Raw genomic sequence first — 27,516 nt, forward strand, 5'->3', positions numbered from 1 at the left:
TAGGGAAACCTACATCAATTGCAATTTGTTGCCCCTCTAACCTCGAGTAAATCGCGAGTAATCGGTTGAAACCTACTAAACATAGATTTAAGTTGAAATTCTGTATAAACAAATCATGAATTAGTGGCTCCGCAAAGCTCATGCGATTGAGCCTTACAAATAAATGAATTAGAAAAAAAATCAATTGCATTCAAAAATTGTTCCATTTAATCACTAATTGAAATTAGTATTAACCATTATCGATCACGAATATACCTTCAGAAAATAAATTTTGGGGGAAAGGCTAAGTGCTCGAAATTATTTAAATCAAATTATCCGTTTTGGGGGGACAAAGTTCGGCGAGTCAGCTAGTAAACTATGAAATCCAAAGAAAGCATCCCAATTTGCTTCTCACACACCTAGCGTCATCTCGCTATCAAGACGGGTCTATGGTACTAGGTGAGGCCGTTTCGTCACTAAGTTGGTTAGTGGAGCGATTTATGAAAACAGTACGGAAGAAAGCAGAAGGGGAATTATTTCCTTGAAGCGTGAAAGAGACAGGAGCGAGCTTCGGCACTAGCGTATTGGGTTTTGTTTACAAACAAAACACAGTAGACTTTCAAGATGGCTGAAGAGTGGTTTTAGCTAGAGTGCCTATAAGGAGAGTGACGACATTCTATCCCGAACAAAATAAATGTCTTTGGCAACAATGAAATTTACAGCTGGTAGCACTGGTTCAGTTTAAGCCTTCAAGTGGCTCTTGCGAAATGATGCTTTTGTTTACTTTTTGTTGTACTTTGATTGTCGCTTTAGTGGTTTATTGCGTTTAGTTTTAGTGAGAAAGCATAAGAATTTGTTCGAAACAATGAAGTGTTTTGCTAAATATTGCACAAATAAAACAACACCGGGATTCAAGAACATCGGGTTCTTTCGATTTCCAGCGGATGAAGACCTGCAAGTTGCATGGAAAAAGTTCTGTGGATTCCCAGATCATTTCGAAATTACAGCTAGTTGTCGAGTGTGCAGCGTAAGTAAAAATCGTTGAAGCATAAGAAGCTAACTAAATATTTGCGAAAAACAGTTTCACTTTCTGCAGGAGGATGTATATTTTGCTTCCGGCCAAGGAAAAATTATGCGGCGACGTACGGCAGTCCCAGTGTACGATTGCGTTCCACAGATCGCCGACTTTACTCTCGGAGAAGATGACCTGACCGCGGACGTATCGAATGCGAGCAGTACCATTGAGGAACCTGGTTCGGCAGTTAACACAGAGGTGTCCTTCGAAAATATGATTCCAGTAAACTGCTCCCCGTATGACGAACACCAAGCTGTTTGTGCTGGCACAAAGAGGAAATATGAGAGGTAAAAGTTTGTACATAATGGGTTTCATTTGGACTTATGATTCGTAAATAAAACATTTCAGTTACTTGAACAATGTAAACCGGGAAGTAGTCGAATTAAAGAAGCGCTGCCATGGTCTCGAAAAAGTTGTCAACCAAAAGGAGCACTTGATTACACAACAAGCGAAAACTACTGATCTGGCTCTAAACGCTCTCAAAAGGACATTTAACTCCGATCAAGTCGACATGCTTTTGTACCAGAAAAAACGACCAGGGCAGTGGAGTAATGAGACTGTGACAGAAAGCCTTAAGACAAAATTCGTGTGCGGAACGAAGGGTTACGAGCACCAGCGGAGTAAATATCCTCTTCCATCCGAACGCACGTTGCAACGAAAGGTGGAAGATTTGTCTTTCAACCCAGGAATTTTGGACGATGTATTGGAGCTTTTGAAGCTGAAAGTCAGTACAATGCCTCCAGAAGATCTCGACTGTGGGCTCATTTTTGATGAGATGTCCATCGAAGAAGCGAAGAGCTTTTGTGTGTCTACCAGTCAGTTCTATGGTGACATAACCATCCCTGGTCAATCTGGACTGGCAACTCATGCGCTTGTGTTTGTTTTGGTGGGAGTAAGAGCCAGGTGGAAGCAAACCGTCGGTTATCACTTCACGGGCAACAGTATCCCGGATAATGATCTGAACGAGATCATCTTCAAAATTATTCAGGAAGTGGAGTCATTTGGATGTAAGGTGCATTTTCTCACCTCAGACTGCGGTCCAAAGAATAAAAAGTTGTGGAACGCTCTGGGTTTGAAATTCCACAAACATGTAGTGCTCAATAGTGAGGCTATCGAGCACCCAACAGTTTCGTCGAGGAAACTGGAAATCATTCCAGACGTAGTCCACGTTTTCAAGTCGGCTGTTCAAGGATGGATTAAAAATGAAGTGCTGTGGCTACCACCGGATGTGGTGGCATCTAATGGGTTCTGTTCGAATGAAGTCAATATTCAACACCTTCACGATCTCGTACACTACGAACAGCAAAACTTGCTTAAAGTCGCCCATAATCTAAAACCGGAGGATGTAGAATTCGAAAAGAAAAGGAACAACTTTGATGTGATGAAGGTCATCAATTCTGAAAAAATTGTAAACCGTAATGTTTCGGCCGCACTTCGATTCTACAGCCATGCTGCAAACCGACCTGAAGTTCTACCAACCGCATATTTCATAGAAACACTATCACAATGGTTTCAACTCTCGAAAAATAGATCGATGAAAATGGCTTTGAGCAAAGGTGAGCAAAGATTCTGTAGTACTCTTAATGATTCAGTTAATATAGAGAATAATTTGGCTAGGGGTCATCCACAAAATACGTAATTTGTTTCGAAACCACCATAGAAGAATTTCCTGCCTCCTAAAACCCCCACATGCCAAATTTGGTTCAATTTGCTTGATTAGTTCTAGAGTTATGCAGAAATTTGTTTCATTTGGGAGTCTGATACCAGCATAGAAAAATTTCTTGCCTTCTAAAACCCCCACATACCAGATTTGGTTCAATTTGCTGGATTAGTTCTCCCCGGTCACAAACCATCACAAGAATCTTCCCTGTCCCAAAAACCTCTGCATACTAATTTTTACTAGTTTCCAAGGCTATATCTATAAACTATATCTGAGGACTAAATTACATTTTCTTAGACTCTTCGTATGTTTTAGATTAACTCATTTTTTTTTTATTTATATTTTAGAAAATTCGCAAAAGTATAAGGAGACGCTGCAGTTCTATATTTTTTTCAAAAAATTCATTTACGCTGTGGAGGTAGGACATAAACGGTATTGGAAACCATGGCAGGCATCCATAATTCTAGCAACGAATGCCATACTCAGGTTGCAAGACATGTTCTTGAACGTGAAAGGGTACAGCTTCCTATTTACAGCGAGATTCACTCAAGATTGTGTCGAGAATATCTTTTCTCTAATTCGAATACGACAGAAGAAACCTACCGCCTTGCAATTCAAATGCTTCCTAAAATCATTAACCATTTCACAGTATTTGACAGTGGTTTCCGGGTCATCTTATGAGACAGACGACACAGATTGGCTTTTGAACTTTCCCTCTAACGTGAAGCAATTGAAGGAGAAAAAAGCCATTGAGGAGCGGAAAGTACCTGATATAAACGAACTGACTAAGATAGACACGCAGGCAGCATTGAAGGAAATTAACGACAATGAGAAGAATGTGGTCTATCACCTTGCTGGAATGGTCGTTTATAAAGTGGCAAAGCATGGCGCAGTTTGTCAACATAGTGTTGAAAAATGCTTAGCCACTGAACCATTTATCTCGGATTACACAAAACTAACCATTACTAAAGATTTCACAGGTCAAGCATTGGTATACGTGAATGAACCAACCTTTATCTTTTTTTTTGAAACTGGAAATTGTATTCAGAAGCGAGTTGAAAAATATGGAAAACGATACCGTGTTTGATGTAATTGAAGCGCAACTCGCAAACATTCCAGCTACACATTTCAATGAATGTCATGATTTAAAAAAGAAACTAATAAGGCGGTTCTTGTATTTCCGGTTGAAAATTCATCAGCCAAAGAAAATTCATAAGAATAAGTACGATAGTAGATCGATGGCAATGTAACTCTATTGATCGACAGGTTAGATGTTCCAGAAAACAATAAATAGTACAGTATAATCCAACTCTTGTTCATTCATTTCATTTTTGCCATTCCTGTAAAACCGAAAGTTTAATTTATGGATAACGAACAGATTCTTTTTTATTTTTTTAAACACATGCAGATTGGTCAAAATACATCATTTACTCTAATATGAAATGTATTAAAGTATGTAATAGGATGTATTTAATACTTTTAAAGGAATACAAGAGCTTGGCCATCAATTAATGCACTTAACCTCCATTTTTGGGGCTGTCCATACACCTTGGTATCTTTTCGAAGGATTTCGACAACCTCCCTACACCTCCGTGAAAAAAATACCCATATAAATTTTGGAAAATTTATATGAACCGTTTATATATTTTGCTTACCTCATGTCTCTCTATATCTGTCTACGTGGTATATGGACAGCCCTTATCATGATTCTGGTCATAATATTGTATTGTACCTAATTGTATTCTATACTGCAGAATGCCCATAGACGACACCTAAATAAAACTATCAGAGCTAGAATGGAATTGTTCGGCAACACGACAAACCGGATATCGCAATCCACCTTTCCTCAAATATCAACCGCAGATCGCTTTCCACAGGTCAAGGGACATATCATACGGAAAGAATGTCTTTTGGGCAGCTACTGTGGTCAATAGTCTCGTAGTATAAAATATGCAACAATGCATGTGTATTCTCGCAGTACAATCTACATTTACATCTGTTTCACTCCATAAAAAAATCTTCCAGTTCCCAAGATATAGAATTAGCGACATGGGCAGGTGCCTGCAGGATTTCATTCCTTTTTATGCGAAAACTAAATCACGCATATGGATGAATGAAACAAAGAAAACACTGTTAACTCTTGAGGAAAAAAAAATATGAAGAATGAACTTACCGATGTTGGAGATTGGTGTTTGAATAATCCACAATGAAGTATTTTTCCTGACTCAGTATGTAGATTCCCAGTTCCAGGTGCAGCAGCAACATCACTACGCCGAAACACTTCCTGAAGCTTTTGCTTTCCGGTGCCCGGTCTCGTCCATCTCTATTTTGTAGGTATTCCAGATTTCATTATTGTTGCTTAGATTTAGCAGCCTCACACGCACTGGGATACTGTTCCGACTATTCCATAGTTGTCTTCACAATTCGATATTGATTTTACTTCGAAAGGAACCAGCATCAGATAAAATCACTCCCGGATAGCGGAACCAGACACCAGCATATCCCAGTAGCAGTAGATTATTCGCTGGCTTCCGAGCAAAATAGACTAGCAGCAGGACAAACTCTTTTCGGCAGTAGTTTGCAAAACTACCTTTCATCCCTTCTGGAGAAGTTTTCCGCAGCTGCTCGGGCAAGCGCTAGTTCGCGCTATTCCATGGAATTATCAATAAAATAATTGGCGATCATAAAAACATTGAAATTATAATGAATCTACTTACTGTAATCGAGCAAAGGGATACAAACAGTTACAAACATTTTGCTATTTTAAAATCACAATGAGCACAATACTCGCAATTTATTTTTCTTCTCAGGCTGAATTTGACAGATCATTTGTTCGTTTGGAATGACGCTGACAGCTCAACGCTGTTCCAATTTTGACATTGGCGTCACTCTTCTTATAGGCACTCTAGTTTTAGCAAGTTGGCCCACCTTAGGATATACTTCTACGCGCCTTGCTCGCTATGTAGCTTAAACCAAGATGGTGGAGTTAACAGGTGGCTCGTAATTTACACTATTTAGAAAAGACGTATGAGGAATGGCAAGACGAAAAGTTTGGATTTGTTTATGTTATTACTTACGTTGATATGGTTACATTTGATTTCGTCGAAAGTATTTGAAGCTGTATAATAAATAAACAGTTGTCGTTGAAAATTGTAACCTAGTAACCTTTATGCATATGCTTCCGCCAGCTGGCTCGGCTAATGTGATTCAAGGAATGCTTTGATCGTGGTACCGCCACTGGCGTATAATTTGCAGCTTTGTTTTTTGTGCTGGTTCATAACGGCAATCAACCGTGCCGGCGAAACTGTAGTCAATGTTTAGTGTTGATTGGATACCATCTATATAAATAAGTTCAAACTTACGGGATACGTCCGAACGGCAATTCTGACATTACGTTTTACCTTCCACTTCACTTATCTTGGCTTAAACAGATATATTGTTAAATATGCTACATGGGCACTTTCACGTTTTGACGTTGTATTTAACTGCCAAAGTTTTCTAGAAAATCTTCGTAGGAAAATTAAAACAGCATCAGCAGAACAGCAGCCATCATCATCTTTCCGAAGATATCTGCCATTGCATCGGATTATTTGGCTGTGCAAAGATTTTCAGCTCCTGATTCGATAAGAGAAAGGTTTTCTATTCCTCCAGAAGTGTTCAGAAATCAACTAACAACGTTTCGGTAGCAGGCAGTCAATACGAGGACCGATTTAGTGGGCGGCAGTGCTCTGGAAAGATACGGAACTCGGTTTTCAGCCCAAGAATAAGTACATTCTGTGAAAGGAGCCTTGTCGAATAACCCGGAAAATGACCCGTAAGTATTAAGCAGCAAAAAAACAAAGGAAAAGCATTTTTTCGGCATTACTCACTCGTCACCAATTTTCTGTGATGGGATAAATTTGAAAAACATCTGACCGATAATATGTTATTTCCTCGCCTGAAATGCATCTGCAAACACTCGGATGAACTAATACAAGCTTATTGTCGGCGAAATGGGGCAAAACTATTCTATTCTTAGTTCTTGTGCGTATACTTGATACGAAATCCTATCGGTGTTTCTCTTATTCACAACTTCTGTTGATTTTTCATTCGATGAATCACTTTTATGTGTGATGTAGGCAAATTACTAATTTGTTTCAAAAATGTCAACATATTTCATTGACAAATTCAAAATATGTCCAGCTGTACGAAGCATTTATTTCTACTATGGAAGTCTAACTTGCTGGCGTTATCAACTTCCATCAGTATATAACATTGATTATATATCAGAGGTTGTATTTTTTGTCGGTATAGTTTGCCGTTATTCGGGACTGGATAAATAAAGTCTAAGAGTTCATTAGGACTTTTCGAATGACCGTCGTATCTGCTGGTGTATTGAAAAAAATCCTCTATAATGACAGTTTCTTGCAAACTGTATGCGATTTTCCAATATCTGCTTTTCTCACGTTCCCCTACATCACACCAGATCCACCATCCTGTTTCAATTCATCATCTCACTCAAATATTTCTTTTGAAAGAAAAAATTACTTCCAAAAACCTGCTTGCAAAAATTGGTCCCTAGAAACACGTACAAACGTTACAAAATTTCTTCAGATCGGCCCGGTCTTTATCCTCACAATTTTTGCAAGTATTCTCGGCTGCACTTCTTCTCTTCTGTATGGCCGCCAACTTGAATGCATCTATTTTTGTCTTCTTTTATCGACCAGTTGATAAGATCACTATCACACCGAGCAAATTTCCTTTTTTTTTTAATTTTGTATAGAAATTTGTTCTGAATGCGTTGGAATCTCAGTCTGTGTGCCCTGGTACAACCCCTTCAGGCAGGACCGCATACTCAATTGCAGGGTAAATGATCTGCTTATAGATAGCCATCTGAATTTTCGGGCAAACTTTAGAATATCTGCCGATCAACGAATACAACAACCGGAGCAGAATATTACATTCAGTGACGATTTTATTAACGTGAGACCTGAGACCTATAAATCAGATGACTGTCTAGAGTGAGTCCTAAATAGACCACAATAAGATACATTGGGAAATTGAAACGATGCAGCTTGTACACCAGACCGTCGTGCCACACATTATCGAAGGCCTTTTCAATGTCCAAAAGCGTAATTGCTGTAGTCTTGGACTTATACCGCTGTATAATAGAACAATTGAGATCGGAAGAACGAATGCTGATTCGATTGACACAGTGGCAGATTTCGGATGAAATTGTGCTTCTGACAGTGTCCAGCAGCACAACAAATACAACTGGAAAAATAGAGCAGATTGTACAAGTTATCTCCCATACTGAATTCGAGTACGAGTCATCGAACGTGAACAAATCCGTGAAGTTTTTATTTATATATTTTATTAGATAACGGAATCAATTCTCGAAAAGCGAACCAACCGCTACAGGAAGATATAGAACAACAAGCAACACTCTTTACTAGTGTTTTAACATGGGGAGTACATGGGAGCACATGGGCTGCTTACAGCCCTCTGTGATCTAGACGTGATGCCTCCTGTGTTATGTATGGATGAAATAATGAAAAAAAAGCTCACCAATGTAATATAAGATAATTATCAATACAGAATGCAATTATCAATTTTTATCAACAGTAAAAATTTGTTACTTTAATATAGAGATATTTGAAATGGGAAAGGTAATTTTCTTTTATAGTTTTTACTTTGTGAGTGTTTATTCAACCCAATGCGAATTTTTATTGGGCTAACAACACCTATTCTATACTATATGTAGAGCATATCGGAAATCCCTTTTTCAAATATTTCTTTGCTTTTCTAATTTTCCTCGCCGTATAAACTTTCCTTGGGTGAAAATGGACATAACAAAACAAACAGCTTAAACCGAACGACCCGTTCTCGAGAGGATTTATGAAAATGAAAACACCTCGGTTTTTATTTATGAAGATTGAAATAAATCGTTCCATATATCAAGTAATTTTTAACATAACTGCTACCGTATACAATTTTACACCTACACTCGTGCTAAATTTTTCACAATACACGATCGGTCATTGATAAGAAATTTCACGAAGCAACCAACATTAAAGTTCCAAAATTAAATTTTATTCGCCAGAAATAATCTTATCACTCACCTTACTGGCAATAAAAAAATGCCCCCGGCTATATTAGCAATGCCGAGTGCACCCGGGCACCTTCGTTTTGATGTCCATGTTAGGGAACACAATTCGGTGGAAGCAAAAGCTCCCCTTTTTCATGTATTTGCAATGCTGATTTCCCCCAGGCTGCTTGGTTTTGATGTCTCTGTTAGGGAACCGCCTCATGTGTCGTCGAATTCGCGTTGACGGCGGAATGGTGTCGACATCTAGATACGATATTAGTTTGTATGAGGCTAACTATTCTCTATCAGATTAGTCGGGTCTAAGACAGTTTTAATTTGTTAAAATATGTATGAATTTTTTTCTTTGCGTTATTTGCCCACTATAAATACGTTTGTCTGACCCCAGTTTCAATTATTTTCTATGAATTTACAGATATTCTCACCAAAACTTACCATCATAATATAACATTATCTTTAGACACAATTTTTGTATGATATTTTTTCACTACTCGCAAGCAAAAGTGATTTTCATTTACATAGAGTACTAAATTGATTTGGAAAAAATAATTTTCATTCATAATTTTGATTTTAAAAGTGTATTTTTTTCTTCCACAAATCCATATTATTATGCCTACTCCCCCATTTCGTAATACGAAGCTCAATGCCGTCAACGCGGATACGATTCAAAAGAGAAAATTTCATCAATCCATCATGAAATGACTGAGCAATAAGCATTTGAAATTGGACAATTTTCACGATGTGCTCGATTTTCGATTTTCAATTTGTACCCCAATATGTTCCCGAAAAACGTAATCCTACGTCAAAAATCAGTCTGATGGATGAACCTGGTGATCTTCTATCAATCTAGTTAAATCCGGATCTATATTGAAGAATTGAACCCTCAAATCTCCGCGTTCGTTGCTTTTCAAACGGTTGTTTTGTCAAAATGTTTGTAACCACACTGAAGCCTTTTTCGACAAAGTATGGAACAGCAGCACTGTCGAGAACATGATGGGTGATATCACACGAAAAGTTCGAAAATTCATCCGAACAGCTGACGAATAATTTTCATGTATTTTTCCTTAAAACTCATTAAAAAAGTTTAATTCAATTTTTTTAGGAATTTAAGTCTGGGACAACTTCAAGGTTGACGTGGGACTTCCATTGGCACAGTAATAATTTGTTTGTATTAATGAAATTCTTAATTGAATGAAACAATTTTCGAATTCTGTCTGTCTGTCGAACCTGAACAAACGTGAGAAAGCGTTGGAGGACGCGAGACCGGTAGTCACCGGGAACCTGGTAGTGATCGTCGATTAGTCGAGTAGGAAAAGTGGGAACGAGGTCGGATTCTGGAGGTGAGGTGAGGAGGCGATGTGAGGATTCATTAGGGTAATTCGTCAAACTGCAAGGAGGTTGATACGTAGATCTGTAAATTGACAATCTTGGAGATTAGATGTGATTCAGTTAGAATCTGTTCATTTTATAGCAGTAGTACACGTATTTGAAATCTTTTGACAGAAAATTGTTCGGAAAACCTGTATCTTTCGACGGTGAAAACTTCACGTTTATCCGTTTTATATTGAAAACGTTGAGCAGGACTTAAACCGAGAGAAGGGATTTGATTTCGGACACCCACAACAAAAATTTGGCTTGGCCAGGTACTAAAATCGCGAAATCGCGATCTTTAACAATTAAGGTAAACCCGGGACTCTCGGACTACGATAGTCCGAGACCTAAAACACAACATCAACCAAAGTACCAACCGGAGAATTCGTATGCGAGAATGTTATCGTAATTTCCCTAACTGTAAGCGACCTAACAGGACGCTGAAACTAAATCTGAAAAGACGCGCTGGAAAGTTGTACAACAAGGTTCTGACGAAGTACGGAGGATGCATGCTTGTGGATGACGAAACGAACATGAAAATGGTTTTTGGACAGATCCCAGGCCTGAAATCCTATACGGCTACTACCGTAGGAGATGTTCCCAGCAAATTTAAGTTCTTTATCTCTGATGAGTTTGCCAGGAAGTTTTTGATTATGGCAAGGTATTTGCAGCTGTGGACAAAAAAGCTAGTATAGGGTAGAGTGCCTGCAGAAATACCTCATTCTGTTTATCATGGCTCACAAAGGTCCGGTGAAGTTTTGGCCAGATTTGGCAAATGGAAGTACATTCGAGAGGTACAATTACATCCGATTACACTCAATCAAAAAATATAGGACAATTGTCATGCGGGATTTGGAGAAGGGTGCTAATGTGACACCGGATGTTGCAGACATGAAGAGTTCGGGGAATTAAATGTCGTCAAAATGTCATTGTAACTGAAGAGACCGGAAGGAGTAAAAGAACGCGAAAAACAATAAGCAGTCATTGTTCATATCCTTGTCATTATTCATAGATGAAGCGTGTAATCAAAAGATACTAAATATTGGAATTCATTTTCTTGAATTTACATCTAAAGTCATACAAATGAAGTCATCTCTAATTAACAAGCTCTTGCTAAATTATAAATATCTAAACTGAAAAAATGGAACTTAGTCTAACCTTACTTAATCATATAGAAAATGAAACAGATTTTTTGTTGCAGAAGAATTAAAAGCCCTATACTACACCGGCACCGAATTTAATCTATGTAATGCCTATGAACAATTGTAATAAGCTGCGGAACCAACGAAAAATCTCCGAGTGTTGAATGTTTTAAACATTTGAAAAATTAGCGGCAGCTTACTACGATTACATTCGTAACTATCAGTTTAAAATTGCTTTGACAATATTTATGAAAACTCAGGCATTAATCCCAATCTATTCCATATACTGAGGAGATAAGTTCATGATGATTTAATAATGCGATACTATACCCTTTCTTATTGCTCGTTTCAGGTGGAAATCAGCGTGAATTGGCCAGGGAGAGGAACATGAAGAAGCAACAGGGCCAGAAAGCTAAAAACAAGGAAGATGGCCTTACTCACGAACAAAGGAAAATACGGTAAGTTCAATAGGGCATTATCTCAAGAATTGAGCAGTGCGATGAACATACGTACGAAGAACGTATCCGTGGTCTAACTCTGCCCTAAAGTTAGATTACTGTCGGTTTTCTACTATACAATGTAGTTTTTTTGTTACTAATTTTTTTCGTGACTTGAAAGCACAAGTAACTCACAAATCTGCTTTTAGCCTGATATGCAATTTTTTTTTCAAGATTCAATTTCAAACATGAAGCACAACATGAAGAAAACAAATAAATTAATTAATAAAATTCCCTATTTTTCCTAAATCAATCGTCCACTGCGGCTGAAACCTGCAACCGCTTACAGTGACGCCGATATAATGCGACAGAAGCAGCTGAAAAAGGAACAGGATAAGCAGCCCGCCAAAGCTAACAGTTAATGTCCCTAGAAAGACGCCCGTTGCTGCAACAGTCCACACTGCCAGCCAGCAACATTTTTTCAACACAAACCCATCAGGCTCGCACGTATATCCTGCTCGTCCCTCCTCTCCCACGCTCGTAGGTTACGGTTCGCGACTAGTTGGCGACCGTAAATATCATCAACACCAACCAAAACGTGTGTAGTGCGCAGATCGATCCTTCGCAAACGAATTAAAGTAAACATCAACTAAAATAGTCAATAATTAGAACCATTCTCGTGACTGCGACTCGAGATCAGCTCATATTTTTAGACAACAAGACATTTTTGCTCCGAGTTCTGATTTACATTTTGCTCCGAGTTCTGATCCGTTTTGTTTGGTTGTATTGAGCTGAGAGACAGAGAAACATCCACATATAATATACACGAGTCAACAGTTAGTAATTATTAACAAGGTTTTGATTCATTTTTTTAGTTTTAAGGAAGCAAGTGTTTTTTTCTCGATTTGCTTGGCTATGATTCGCCACGGCTGGTTTGTTGAAGCCGGTGCATCGTTACGCAAATAACAAGTTTTCTCTTCGTCGGGGTTCATTTGGTGTAGCCGACGGAGGAGTGTATCATCAATTTTGATGTGTATTGAACAGCAATGTAACAAAATATCGAAATAATGTAGTACGGTTCGTTGTAACGCTCTCAGAATAATACAACAGGTATAATTAATAGTGAAATTAAATATCATACGGTTGAAAGACGAACAACACTGTAATAAGTGTTTCGAGAGAAAATACTATCCGGGATAGGTGAAAAAAAAACACTGGAAGAACGATCGGAGGGAGGATTTCGGATCATGTAACTTTTCAAGTTTAGATAAACGAAGAGAAGAAGAGTAACACGTTAAAGTATAGATGGAAATTATGAAAACTATCAGAAACGAAAACTGTATAAACTATTGTAGTAAGCAAAACATGTGTACGTGTATTTTGGTTTTTAGCAGATGGAAGAAAGCCCACCCAACCATGTACTAATCCCAGTAAAGTAGTCCCAGCCGGTAGTTCACAACGGGTATGAAGCATGGACGGCGTTGAAAGAGTACTTACAAGCACTAGACGTTCTCGGAAGACAAGTGCTCAGAACAATCCAAGCGATATACAGGAAGCAGAGGACTGCACACTACCCCCATTTCATGTTGAATCCAGCATACGAAAATTCGTCGTCGGCTAGAATGTCGGATAACATTCTCGCAAAAATTGTGTTTGGACATCTGGTCGTAAATGGGTGCTAAGCGTATTTCCAAAGCATCGAGCGGCTGTGTCCGAGCAACGAATCAGGAGCTGGTTTCACGGAATCCGTGAATATTTCGAGGAAAATGCGCTGTTCAATGTTTCAAAATTTGGGTACCGTCATCCGGGGGTAAATTGATCATCGAGGTGAAATTGATCGAACGTATTACCAGTGGCGTCGAGTGAAGCTTTTGCACCCGGGGCGAAAAAGTCGATTTCCACCCCCACCCCCCCTCAGAAATCATATTTATCCAATTTCTTCATGTAAATACGGTTCATTTTGCACCCTTAAATCCGTGCACCCGGCGGCGGTCCGCACCTCCGCACCCCCCCCAGTCGACGCCACTGCGTATTACTGAAAACAAACATAATTTTCAGAGGTATTATGAAATTTAATTTTAAACTTTTTTAATCCGACATTCTTTTTGTCAATGGCTCCCAACGAATCACTTATTAAATTGTATGAAAATTAATAGTTTCTGAATGTCATTTTCGTTTCCATTTTTAACTATGGTAGAGAAACATATTTTCAGAACATCAAAGCAATATTTAGGAGTTCGGTTCCTTTAAACCTATGTAACTGAGCCTGTAAAAATAAACGATTTAAATAAAAAAAAAGCAATATTTATAGACGCTAAACATATTAATTAACTTCTAGCCGATACTTGATGAGTTGATTAAGTAATCAAATACTTGTAGAAACTGTTTTACAAAAAAAGCAACACGAATGACCATATCCGAATCCCTTTATGCGACATATCGCACGTCTTATTTTGTGAAAATTAGCTCATCGGTGACCATTTCAAGTTTTTGGCCACATTAGGATAACCCAAATGGTCTCCGGATGACCCGAAGATCAGTGTTTAAATCGAGCTATGGAGACGCATGACCACACCTTTAGGTGGATTAAATAGTATTTTTGTATCCTCAAACCCTTGAATTATTGTTTGAATGATCGCAGTTGAAGAAATAATTGAATTTCTATACATTTTTGTGTATATGACACTATAAAATCCTGAAAAACATAGATTGATCAATTTCACCCCGAAGCTCCATTTTGAAATTTTCCGCTAAAAATTCTCGAAATTAACGATTAACGCGTTTCTATGGTAGTTCGACACTCCTCCCCCTCTCTAAAGGGGGGCCATACAAATGAAACACAAACTTCTGCATAACTCGAGAACTAATTAGGCAAATTGAGACAAAATTTGGGAAGTGAGGGTTTTTGGGTACGAGAAATGTTTCGATGATGGTATGAAACCATTCCTTCTCTGGAAAGGAGAGGGGGTCCCATAAAAATAATGCACATATCCATGATATCCAAACATGACAATTGAAAATTTTCGGAAAACTCTGAAGGAATATGGGAAAATTCGAAAAATTCATTTCGCTTATGTTCTACTATTACTTAGTGACAAGCGTTGATAGTTCATTTGATGTTTGCGCTAATGAAATTGATCTTTGTCCGAAAGTGGAAATGGATTTTAATGTGATAAAACGCATTCCTATATCTTCTTCTATCTATATAAATAAAAAGGAATCTCCGAATGTGTTGATAACAGCAAAATTGGAGAAAGGAATCCCATTTTAAAGCTGTCTTCATTCTATCATATTTCCTGTATCAAACATTTATTCCATGTAACGGAGGAACATATTATTTGCAAGTGGATGTAAAATCTTGCACGAGAATTGTGTCTGAAAATAATCTAATATTTTAATGTCGAGTTTTGGTAGAAGTACTGGAATTTTATAGTAAAAAACTGATTTTAAAGTGTAGATTAGAAGATCATTAAATGAACAGTTCTGCAATTGGATGTTGGACGTGGATGTGATAACGAAAATTAAATTTTGGGCGGGACCAAGTTTGCCGGGTGAGCTAGTGGTGCATAAAAGCAGACAAGAGACTGAGTTATTTGGGGTGAATCAAACGAAATGCTTTGCTTGCTATTTTAAGGCGATTTATTTGTCCATAATGTAAAATGCGGTCGTTCATATTGCTTACATTGTAAAATTTTAAGTCACTAACCGTCGCAACATTCTTTCCGTGTTGCAATAAAAAGAAAACATCATTAAAATTGAGCAAAATCAAAGACGAAAGTTACCCAGGTAAGTGTGATAATAATACTCGGGGTTTTGTAACATGCGATTCGTTCTAACAATACATTTTTTACAGCTAAATAGATTAAAGTCGATGTATAAAATTTAAATGCACTTGAACGTGGAAACAAATATTATCACTATTTTTCCACCACCTTTTCGTTCTTCTCCTTCCAGGCACTTTCGATGTCACCCAGAGCTTCCCACAATAGCGTTTTCGTTATCTCATCCACAATGCGTTCCTTCACCTCGATCTCCTCCCGATCGAAGTTGGTCCAGCGGGCTTCCTCGTCGAACATTTCCTGGGCCAGGATCTCATCCACGTGGTCCCGCTTCCGCTTGGCGGTGCCGCCTGCGAACGCCAGAAATGGCATCGGGCAGTGGTGCAGATTCTGATGCTGTTGCTGCTGCAGCAAACTTTCCTCGTTGAGGATCTTTTTGATTTTACGCTTCATGTGATCCTGGAGACTGCCCAGTCGATCCGGTGGATTGTAGAAGGCGAGCGGTCGCTTGTCATGCTTGGCGGTGCGAAAGGAAACATCCGGCGGTGGAGGACGTAAGTCAGCGTACATTTCTTTGCACATATCCAGTATGAGCTTCTCGTAGATGTTGGTCACGTGATCGGAGTTGAGCTTTTCAGAGGGAACATCTCCGAGAAAGAGCTCTTTCGTGCGGGTTTCGATGAGATCGTCAATGCGGGACTCTGGGGGGAAAATTAAAGCCAACGGACTGCCGTTCGCCGGTGGAATGTATGGTGGCGGTGGCTTGTTAGGGATTTCCCGGAATAGAACAACTTGCTGTTCAAGTTGTTTAATTTCCTGTTCGATTTGGAGTTGCTGACGACGGAGCACCTCAGCTTCATTTATGATATCTGGCATTCGGCTGGCAACGGCGGCGGTTGTAGAAGGTATATTAGAACCATGCCCTGAATTGCTTATGTACGCATAATTCGTTATTGTTGGGGTTGATGGACCCGCAATGTTCAACGCAAGCGTTTGCATTTTAGTGTCGTTGTCATCTAATTTTGGGCTATCCGACGGAGACTTCTCCTTAAGGACACGATCCGAAATAGTTTTCTCATCAGAACTTTCTTCAGTGGGCAGTTTATCAGTACTCGAAGAACTGACTGACTCACTTTCAGGCGAATTTCGTTCCTGACTCTTAGGTACCTCTGGCGAAAGCATCAAAGGGATGCGTTCAAAGCTTTCATTCAGTTCCCCCAAGTTTTCATTCAAACTGATAAGCCGCTTCTCCAATTCAGAAGCAACGGCCGTTCTATTCACTGTTTTTCCAATTGCGATTTCATTGTACTCCGTTTCCGTTTCCTCGGCGGTTGTTGGAGTCGTCATCGATGACGTCGGGGTGCTGCTGCTTGCCTCCTCCAGGGATGCCCCGTCAGCAATATCATCCTCCGATATTTGTTGCGCCGATTGTAAGTTCGACTCCGAATGCGATTCGTCCAGAAGGGAATCGGTCATAAGAGCTGGAAGCGAGATATCCTCGATTAGAAGCTGGGCTTCGTCCGTACCCGAAGAAATTTCGCATTCCTCTGACGGAACTGGAAGGTCGAAAGTTGTGGAATAGCTTTCGGACTCGTTTCGGTTTTCTTGGGGTGATTTGGAGCTGTGTTCTTCCTTCTCTATGGTATGAAACTCCACCGAGTCGAACGAATGTTCGTTCTTGGAGGTGCTGTGGGTTTTCGTAGTTGACGAAAGAATACTGTTGTTGTTTCCAAGATCCTCGCTAATTTCACTAAAATTTATCAAATTACCGCGATCGATTTGATCTCCAATTTCGTTTGGCTCAACATTGGACGGACTGCAAATGGTACGGTTTACTTCGCTTGTTTCCGGAACAGATTCGGAAACTAGAAAAGTCCCGTGCGGTGAACTTTTCTCAGTTGTTTTCACAGAATTATTTGTACTGTTTGTGCTTTCATTGTTCCGATCGTGGAAACTTGTGCCAAGTAAGCTTGTGTCTCTGCTGCTAGCGCTCACAGAACTATGCCTCCCACTGACCGATAAATCCAGCAATGTCTTCTTTACGACGCCGTCATTCCTAAAACTTCCCAAAACCCGTATTTTGGCATCTTCGTACAATCTCTCTAAGCACGCCTTCGTCAGGGTATATTTTTTACCCGGCTCGTATTTGTTTTCCTTCACCCCTGTGAGACGATGCCAGAGTCGATTCAGTTTACTCCCAGCCGCCCGAACCTCGTTCGTCCCATCATCATCCGTTGTCCCGCTGCTACCCGGCGTCGATGATTTGTCCGGAATTTGCTGCAACGTCTGCAGGCTGTTTTCGATGCTCCGAATTCGTCCCATAGCTTTCTCGTGGATTTCGGCCGAGCGATCTTCGGTGGTGATTTTTTGTCGGTTATGTTGGAGGAGATTTCTCTCGATGTCGAAAATCTCCTGTTCCTCACGTTCCAACTTCTGGTGCCACTCGAGCAGTGTCTGCATGTGTTGGCGGCGCTTCTGCAACTCTTGCTCACGCCGCTGGAGGATGCTGGAAGTAAAGGGAAAGTAAAGTGAAATTTAGGGTAAAACTAGTTTAGAGTGTAATGTTTTCATGTGCTAAATTTCGTCACAATCTGTCAAGTGGTTATCGAGATGGCTTCCAAACAAGAAGTGCTGCGACAAAAAATTACTGGCCCGGTCGTGGAAAATCCAGGCCAGTTCCACGTGTGGATCTCGAAACAGTTGGGAATCGATCATTCGACCTTGTTCCGTGTGGTAAATACGTTCAGGGAGACCCAGACAATCCAGCGGCGTGCTTCATATCTTCATGGTAAGGACCGAACTGATAAACAGAATACGGTGGCCACCGCGAGTGGTTGGTGCAGTTGAAAAGTATCGTAATTGGAGGTGAGACGTACATTAAAGCGGACGCAAAGCATATCCCCGGCCTGGAGTTTTTCGTCGACAAGAATCTTCCGGAAGAAGAAGGTCACAAATTTGTCAAGAAGTACATGGTGTGGCAGGCAATCTGTGGTGCGGCAAACTCAGCAAGCTGTACATAACGAGCGATACCATCAACGACCAAATATAGCAAAAAGAACTATAAACTAATCGGAAAGAAGAAAGTCGTTATAAATTCTTCTCTTCGATAAAAGACCCGAAAAACACCCAACAACTGCATGAAATGTAAAAAATATGTTTGTTTCGAGCATGCAGTTATGCTATGTTCTGATTCTTACTCCAATGAAACCACAATCGATTAATACGTTTTCAAGTTATTCTATAGCTCTTTATACTTCCATGAATTATATTCTGTTGCTTACTTTTAATTGATAACAGTGAAAAATTCGAATTTCGTTATTTGTGTTGGAGTATCAAAAATTACTCTAAGTTACTATTACGCGAGTACAGGAGGGTTAAGGGAGTAGTTTGAATAAACCAACTTTGCAAAAACATAGCTAATGGGCCTGATCACGAACGTCATCTCACGGTGGAAATCAGATGGAAATCAGGTTGTATGCAATGTAATATACACTTTCTTCCATTTTCACCACTTCACTTCGTTCGTGATCAGGCCCAATATGTGTTTATTCCCTAAGAGTTGCAAAAATATCCGATAAAAAATCATTTTTTGGTGGTCATTTTTGTTCATTGCATTTTCTTTTGCGTACGGTGTTTATAGTTACACGCCATTCGCCTGTAACCATTTTGAGTCATCTTGATCTTAATAAATCATATTACTTAGTGTGGCGCGTCATGAAAGTCAGGGCCTACTCCAGAGACCGATTGGATATAATAAGTTATAACGTTTAAATTGAGTGGAGGCTCAAAAAGTGGTGTAACAAGCAGAAGCGACATAACCAAGGTAAAGCAGTGGTTGATTACCCAGCAGACTACGATTTCGGAAGTCCGGAGTTCCGGGAGCAAAACTACCCTCATGGTTATCCCGTCTGCCGATAAAAGTGCGATTCACATACAAAATCCACGTCACGTTCACGTTCCGTCCCGTCACGTTGCGTTAATTATTCTTCCAAGTAGTTCTTATGCAAACATTCACATACACCGGCAACGGCAACTTCGACTTACCGTTGCTGGTGTATGTGAATGCTTCAATAGGAATTGCATGGAAGAATAATTGACGCAACGTGACGTGACGGAACGTGAACGTGACGTGATATTGTATGTGAATCGCGCTAAAGGATAACCAGAACCAGATATCCAGATCGGTTCATGGAGATTTATGAACTTCAAATGGGCTACTCTATGTGAGTTTCCCAAAAAAAAAAACGGCGAATGGCTGAACATCCTCTCCACTGTTTGAAGCGCCGACAGAGTGCGATTGATCAAACGCATAGTGATTTTCCGGTTTTCAAAAAACTCAAATTTTAACAAATTTCTGCATAACTCGAGAACTAATCAAGGGAATCGAGCCAAATTTGGCATGTGGAGGTTTTAGGGGGCATGAAACGTTTCTACGGTGAATCGACGCAATTACATAGTGTCAAGCGTTGTTAGTCCATTTGATGTTTGCGGTAACGAAATTGATCTTCGAAAGTGGAAATGGATTTTAATGTGATAAAACGCACTCCTATATCGTCTTCTATCTATATAAATAAAAATGAATCGAATGTGTTGATAAAAGCAAAACTCGAGAAAGGAATTGTCCGATTAAGGGCTGTCTTCATTCTATCATATTTTCTGTATCAAACATTTACTCCATGTAACGAAGAAACATGTTATTTACAAGTGGATAAAAAATCTTGCACGAGAATTGTGTTGAAAATAATCTGACACTGAAGCGGCATTAAGCGATATTCATACCATTGAGCTATTTCTCTCGAATATCGACTCAGAATCTTCTCGAGTCAATTAATTTGAGGGCAGTATTCTAGTCTGGAAATTTGAAAAAAAATTAAAAAAAATCTTCATATTTTTTACCGAGTTAGAGCCATTTTAGTGATGCGGTATCTAACCTGGTACGGTCATCTAATTGAACTTCGAACGCGTTTTTCTCGAAACTAGTTTTTTTCAAACTGGCGTACACGATATCTCAAGTTCTACTGAACCGATTCATGTCGAATTTATATGAATACAATCTGCATGCATCCTTCTATCGCATGGACCATAGAAAAATGACATTTTTTTACTCTTTGTATTTTTAAAAAATCGGGAAGAAGTGTTCGTTTCAAATCTCATTTTTTTCTTTAAACGAAAATTATTAAAAAATCGGCGAAAGTCTTCGAACAATAAATTTTCTCTGAGAACTTCATTGGAAACTGAATCAAATGTACCTTTGATATCAGAAAATACAGAAACTATTTGCTCTTTGTGGGCAAACGCGATTTGGATTTCATTTCGGGAGAGAACTTTTCTGCGGAAACCAAATTGTGCCTCTGACAACGAATTGTTCGACTCGGACCACTTGCCCAAACCATGTAGGAAAAATGGGGGCATAGTAGTCACCCATTCCCAGCGTCCACATATCGATTCAATTCCCGTTTCTCGAAGAATATTATAGTTCAACTCATTGTTCTTTAAGATAGCAAACGGTTCTCATTATAAAAATTCGAAATAGTACATTGAAAATTCGAACATTTTTTTTGCTTGGAGGTAAAGTGGTCACCTAGTGGGGGCAAAGTGGTCACTCGCTCATATAAAGCTATATTGGATAGATTTATGCGTTTTTTTCGTCCAAATTTGTTGAAATTGTATTTGATATGGTAGGTACATGTATGGAATACGCTTGGCCTAGAGTCTCAATATAAATTTTCTCATGCATACAAAACCGTAGTAAGAAACACAAAACTTTCCGCATAATGAGGCTTGGTTTAGTTGGAGTCGCATATTTATCCAGGGTCAAAGCCACAAAAGGATCTTCTTCAAGAGCAGAATGTGATGAGGTATATCAACTTTAGTCAACAGAACATTGTAAGTTTTTATTCACCTATGACCACTTTGCCCCCAAACATCAAAGTAATTTCTATGCTAATTAATCGCTGAGATTAAACAAAATATACGTTCACTTCTCCCAGAATATGTTAACAGTCGTCCAAACTGATGATTTGTCCAATATATCAGTTTGAATAAACTAAATTCCACGAAAAATTCTTTAAATACTATGCGCACAGAACTACGGCCGAATGGCTATCGAGAGAGCAATTTCTGTTTTTATTTATATTTTGATATCCGACAACTCTACCGAAGTACAGGGTGACTCAAAAGACATTAAATTCTCCAAACATAAGATGGCTATCAATATGACATCTATAGTCAATAGTTATACTACCAAACAAGCAGGTGACCACTTTGCCCCCCGTGACCAATTTGCCATCACTGCCCTAGAACCATTTTCTAACATTCTCTAACAATTTTCGAATACAGGATAACACTGTAATGCGCAATCCAGCTTGTTGGGTTTACGTATGGGTATCACTCACTCGTTCAGTCTGACGGAAAAATATTCATCTCCAAAATCCCATTGAACAAGTTTAGCAAAATCCTCGTGATCACTCTACTTGATATTTAGGGAACGACACTTTGGCCTGGAAATGAATCTTTCTTGTAAAATAGAGTATCTAACGATCAGAGTATTCCTTTTCTTCATTTGTCTGGTTCTAGTCACAAATTTTTCCTGGATGTTCTCCAAAGAATTTTTAAAGCAGTCAATCTTGAAAAGCCTTTTAAGTATTGTCGAAGATATTCAAACTTTCCCATTTCAATCAAAATTCTGAGTTTGGCTTCCAAAAGTTCGGTAACTCCAAACCCATTTGGCTTTACCAAAATTTATTAAATTTTCAAAAACGGATGACTTTTTAAGATGAATCTCAGAGCACTGCTTATTCCACCAAAGTAATGAGGAACGTCGTTGGGAAGTGACAGAAGATGCACGTTTCATTCAAGCTTGGAGAACGCTTTCATAGATCAAGCCAGATATAAATTCATACTTTTCGAGGGGCTGAAGTTTCTGCATCGAAACGATTGCTTCAGATATTATTTTCACAAATTTCTTTCAATATCTAAAGTGTTTTCCCACAAAGATCCGAGGCTTCGGCATGTCCTCGACAATATCAGAGAATTGATTGCGGTTTGGAATCTGGATTGTGGAATCCTGAATTGTTCCTATCCAAAATGTGAACGAAATACAAAACGAACTATCACAAAATACTTACTCTTCTAAGCTTTCGCTGGGTTCCAATTCCACACCGCGCACCGCGGTCAACTGCAGCTGGGAGCTTGTGATTTTCGTCGTAGCGCTGGCCACTTCCTGCTTCCGGCATAACTCCGATGCTGTAACCCTACTGCTCGCGGGAGATGACGCCTCGTTTCTAGCACTGACTATCGAGGATCGTCTAAGCGAGATTGAATGACCATTCGACGTTAGCGAATTTAGCTGTTCTATAGACTTGGGAGTCAGCGAGGTGCGACTGTTTGATCCCTTGGATGCCTCTTGTTCGGTCCGCTTGAATCTGCAAACAAGGAAAAAGAGTATTAATAAATCGGCAAATAGTTCCAATCCTGTCACAATCGTGTTACCTATCCAACTCGGCACGTTCTTTTTCTAGCCGCACAAGGATGGCTCGTTGCTTTTTCTTCACGATCGATATCTGCTCGGTTAAGCCGTGCTCGCGGTAGCGCTGCTTTTGCAATTCAAGCCATGCCAGCTGTCCCTTGGTTCGATCCAGCAGAGCCTTTTCCTTCATCCGAATGCGGGCAGCCATTTGTTCACTTTTCGACTTTTCGTTCCTAATCAGGAGGTCATACTGTTAATTAAAAAAACAATCATTAGCTCTTGAAAATGTAAAAAATCATAGCCAAATTTACCATTCCAATCGATGAGTAACTAAGGTTCGCTTCAGAAATCGTGGTGGACAGAACCGATATTTCCAAATCCGTCCGATTGAGCACCGCAAAAATGTCACTCCCCATAGTGGTGTCATTCAGCTGCACATCCTTCTCACTGATGGATTCGGCCGGATCGAGTGCCTCCAGTTCCGAGCAGGAACTGGAGCTTGTTGCCACCTTGATGAACTCCATCTTGTCGTCATCAGTGTTCACTTTTTCCGGATTGAACCTATTCGAAGCGTCACTTTTTTCCGATATTTTAAAGCTAATCGACTCCACACTTTTTGGTCGGTGTGTTTCATCACGCAGTGAATTTGCCTGCTCTCCAGCTCCTTCGCTGATTTGCGTTTCGATGCTCCCGGAACTGCTTACCTTTTCCGGTTTCTCTGGAGTGGGTTCTCTCGATCGTTCCAGCTTTCGGCGTCTCAAGCTCTCCTCAAAAGAGGGCAGATATTCTTCCGGCATGGGCGGATTTGTGTTGTGACTATCGGACAAGCTGAACGATCTGGAATCACTGGATTGCGACTTGCTGGGACTCTCTTCTGGACTGCTACCGGCAGCCGTTGTTGTAGATGGGGTTGTTGCCGAGGCCGTTGCAGTAGTGGTGGTGTCCGCTGCTTCAGATGATGTTCTCGATTTGGATGTTTTGCCGTCGGGCGTCGACCCCGTTGAGCCAGATCCTTCGGACGGCGAGGAGCGAGTAGTTTGGGCTTCATGGGAACGCTCGAAATCCTCGCTGTATTTGGAATTGACCGAAGCATTGGTGTTCACGACGGACTGATTGGGCGTGGTTTGAGTTATTCCGTCGCGAATTTTGATAGGCTCGACCCGCGCTGGAGGATTTTTGAGGGTGGAATACAGCTGCTGGTTCACTTCGATTACCTGCGAGAGGCTACGATTGAATGCTTCCAACATTTTGTGATACTCCGCTTCGGGTGTGGACTTATCGTGCGGTTGGGAGGGCTTCCGCAAAAAATTGTACTGCTTTTCTGATGTGTTATCACTGAGCTGACTTTGAGATAGATTTGCTTGGACATTTCGACCATAGAAGGAGACTCTATCGGGGATGAGGTCCGCATCGGGCATATCTGTACCTCGATGGAAATTAATGCTTCGCTCCAGAAGCGAACTGTTCGCAGTGATTTTGAGATTCGAGATTCGATCCACCGAAAGAGGGCTTATGGGAGCTGGAGCTGCTTGTTGAGCATCTTCTTTAGAACCAATTTTGGTGCTACTGAGTGGGGGCAGTGGTTGAATAAAGTCGGACCTGATCGAACTAATCTCTGAGATAGTGTTCGACTCTGACGGTTGCACCGAAATGGAAGCAGTTCTGGGCGATTTACTAATGAGAGGCACAGATCTTAACGTTTCCAGATATTCAATGCATTTGCTGTGCATTTCGTTCGCTGTTTCGACGCGTTTGGATGACCTCCGGAGGTCACTCGAGTCAGACGAACTCGAGTGGTTTCCATTGTTGGTCAGATTACGTATAGCTTCCAGCTTCTTCCGGACTGCCATTATGAAGGGATATGGATCCGGCTGGAGTAAAGTGTTCTTCAACCACGGGGCGACATATTTCTCCTCCTTGGACTTGTCCTTCTTTTCGGTGAAACTGTTCGGTTGTTTGAAAGTTGTATCCGGAACCAAGCTTACCTCCGGAATATCCAATTTCATTTCTTTCTCAATTGCAGATGTTGGTGATCTAATATTTACATCCACACCTTTTTCCTTAATTTCAACCACATTTTTTACTGGAGTTTCGCATTCTTTCACCTTAACTGGACTCAGCAGGACCTCTTCCAGAGGGACGCCTTCAGGTTTTCTCATGATCCCAATTTTCTCCGAGAAATCTATCTCCAGTAGAGGTAATCGGCGCCGCACTTTTTTACCGTCACTCTCAGTTTTCTCGGATACACTTGCTTTCGTTGGTTGCGGAGCCGCTGGAATATTTTTTAACGATACCGCAGAAGCGCTTCTCCGAATTGGCTTCGGAGGTGCCTCTTTATTGTCCAGTTTCGAGGGTTTTTGGTCAGTCGCCTTCACAGCATTTCCTGATCCCGATTTCTGACTTGATGCAACGGATTGAGAGCGCTTACGTACTTTCTGAATGTTTTTACTGACCAAATCTTGGGTGCTCTTCTTCAGATCGTTCAGCCGCTTCTTGATGAGCTCCTTTTCGTTAACCTGCGGCGGATTCGCTTTTTTCTCCTCTCTGCGTCTCGACTGTTGCAACTTAATGAATTCCCTGGCTTTCACGGGGTCATACGACTTTTCCTTTTCCTTCTTGGAGTCCGGCGTTTCTCGGTCATCTACCAACTTAGGACGAGAGCGGGATGCTCTGGATTGGACAGTTGACGCGGGCTTAACTGGCATTGCTTCCGATTTTGTTGATGCAGCTTCGATGTGTTTTATATCTTCCGGTTCGGGTGGTAACAATGACTGTTTGTTCAGGGCACTACGATTACTACAGATGCTAACTGCACTGTCAACATCGGCTTTATTTATACTATTTGGGATCGAGTAGGCTGTGCTTTCACTCGAATTTGTTACCCTAGAAATTTCTATACCGACCTACGATAAACAGACAAATTAATTACCCGCTAAAAAAAAGTAATGTTCATAGTCTACCTGTGTTTTTTGTTTTGGATCGGTTTCCCGATATTGTTCTTGCAAAAATTTCTGCAAACGACTGCTCATTTCATCCCTTTCGCTCTTCTTCGCTTCAAACTCCTCCTTCAACCGATCAGCGCTTGGTAGTGGGATAATATTGTATTTCGCATGAGCCTGCTCTTCTTCCTTTCTATTGCTGTCCATCCGAGCACTTTTATCTACCTCCGGTGGCATCACGGAACTGGTGTAGGTCTTAATGGACTTTACAACAACGGGAGTAATTTTCTTCACTGGACTTGTGGGCGGATCCTTTAATATTAACTTAGTAATTTGTATGGTACTTTTTCTCCGGGGTGATCCTGGCAAGGTGTAATCAGTCTCGCGCTCACGAAATATTTGCACTGCAATTTAAATAATGTTACACATTGCAAAACTTTTGCGCAAAAAAAAACAAACCAGCACTCTGCCTAACGGGAACATCATCATTCAGCGAGTTGATGGAAAAAGTGGCGGAATTTCGGCTTCCCTTCTCCGTCAACGGGTGCGATTCGGAATCGGTTGACATGTTGCTATTGGTCGTAGTTGGTGTAACCGAAATGACGACGACGCCGGTAGCAAACAATCGAATTGCTACGCTCCTCAGCCTCGAAAACATACCACCGAAGAAGAATGCTGACTGCAGCAGCTGCTTGCGGATTTCAACAAATCTCTGCCACTATCGAAGGTGCACTTTGATTTGTTCATATTCCTGTGGAATGGTTGTGTTACTGCAAGGGTGAATTACACTTGAGAGATGACGCAAAAAGTTCAATTGTAACTTTGGGTGGGTTTTCTTTTCGAAATAAACACTTTTCGGGCGTGATAGACAGAAAAAACAACGCTAGGAATGCAGGGTCCGGCCACGAACGCATTTCTTTCTGTTTTCTGTTTGTGCTGAAGCCGTTTCCCAACAACCGTCGATTGTGGAAGGAGAGAGAGAGTGCCAAGCCAAAACAAGTTCCATTTGACGTTTCGCTTTGTTGTTTTTGCGTGATAAGCGTTACACGATGTAACGGACTTTTGTCGCGGCGAAGCCTCGCGTCGTCGCTTTAGGGTACGGTGACTATGGATGTCAGATGATTTCTTCAGATGTCTTCATATGGTACGAAAAAATGTCTTTAACCTTCCTGTACTCGCGTGCAAAACCTTCGTACACTCGCGCACGGTGTCACAGAATGAAAGTTGAGCTTCTCTGTAATATAACTATTGTGTTTTTTTAAGCTTCATCGGTATTTATTTGAAGAAGAGGGTGTAATTGAATGAAAAAACTCCAGAAAATATATTATCTCCGTTTGCATTCAGTTTTAATAGTCATCTAATGAGGCTACCTCAAAACAGAGTAATTTTTGATATTCCAACACAAATAACGAAATTCGACATTTTTTCTGTTATTAATCGAAAGTAAGCAACTGAGTAAAATTCATGGAAGTATAAAGAGCTAGAAAATAACATAAAAACGTATTAATCGATTGTGGTTTCAGAACATACCATAACAGCATGCTCGAGACAAACATATTTCTTACATTTAATGCAGCCGTA

At 40.3% G+C, this 27,516-nt stretch overlaps 1 protein-coding gene and 1 long non-coding RNA gene across 2 annotated transcripts; both read right to left on the bottom strand.

Moving 5' to 3' along the window:
• Positions 1 to 639: 639 nt before the first annotated feature.
• LOC129775116 (uncharacterized) lies at positions 640 to 5,579 on the bottom strand. The gene is made up of 3 exons (XR_008742857.1): positions 5,432 to 5,579; positions 4,888 to 5,360; positions 640 to 4,806 (listed from the first exon to the last, which is right to left on the bottom strand). It is a non-coding gene; the product is annotated as an uncharacterized LOC129775116 (long non-coding RNA).
• A 9,794-nt stretch (positions 5,580 to 15,373) lies between these two features.
• Positions 15,374 to 26,931, bottom strand: LOC129777688 (centrosome-associated protein 350-like). The gene is made up of 6 exons (XM_055784113.1): positions 26,395 to 26,931; positions 25,957 to 26,339; positions 23,308 to 25,899; positions 23,020 to 23,246; positions 22,656 to 22,952; positions 15,374 to 18,034 (listed from the first exon to the last, which is right to left on the bottom strand). The coding sequence occupies exons 1-6, from the start codon at positions 26,591 to 26,593 to the stop codon at positions 15,667 to 15,669; spliced, it is 6,066 nt and encodes a 2,021-aa protein (XP_055640088.1). The 5' UTR covers positions 26,594 to 26,931; the 3' UTR covers positions 15,374 to 15,666.
• Positions 26,932 to 27,516: the final 585 nt, after the last annotated feature.

This window comes from Toxorhynchites rutilus, chromosome 3 (genome assembly GCF_029784135.1).
Source record: "Toxorhynchites rutilus septentrionalis strain SRP chromosome 3, ASM2978413v1, whole genome shotgun sequence".
In the NCBI taxonomy this organism is placed as follows: domain Eukaryota; kingdom Metazoa; phylum Arthropoda; class Insecta; order Diptera; family Culicidae; genus Toxorhynchites; species Toxorhynchites rutilus.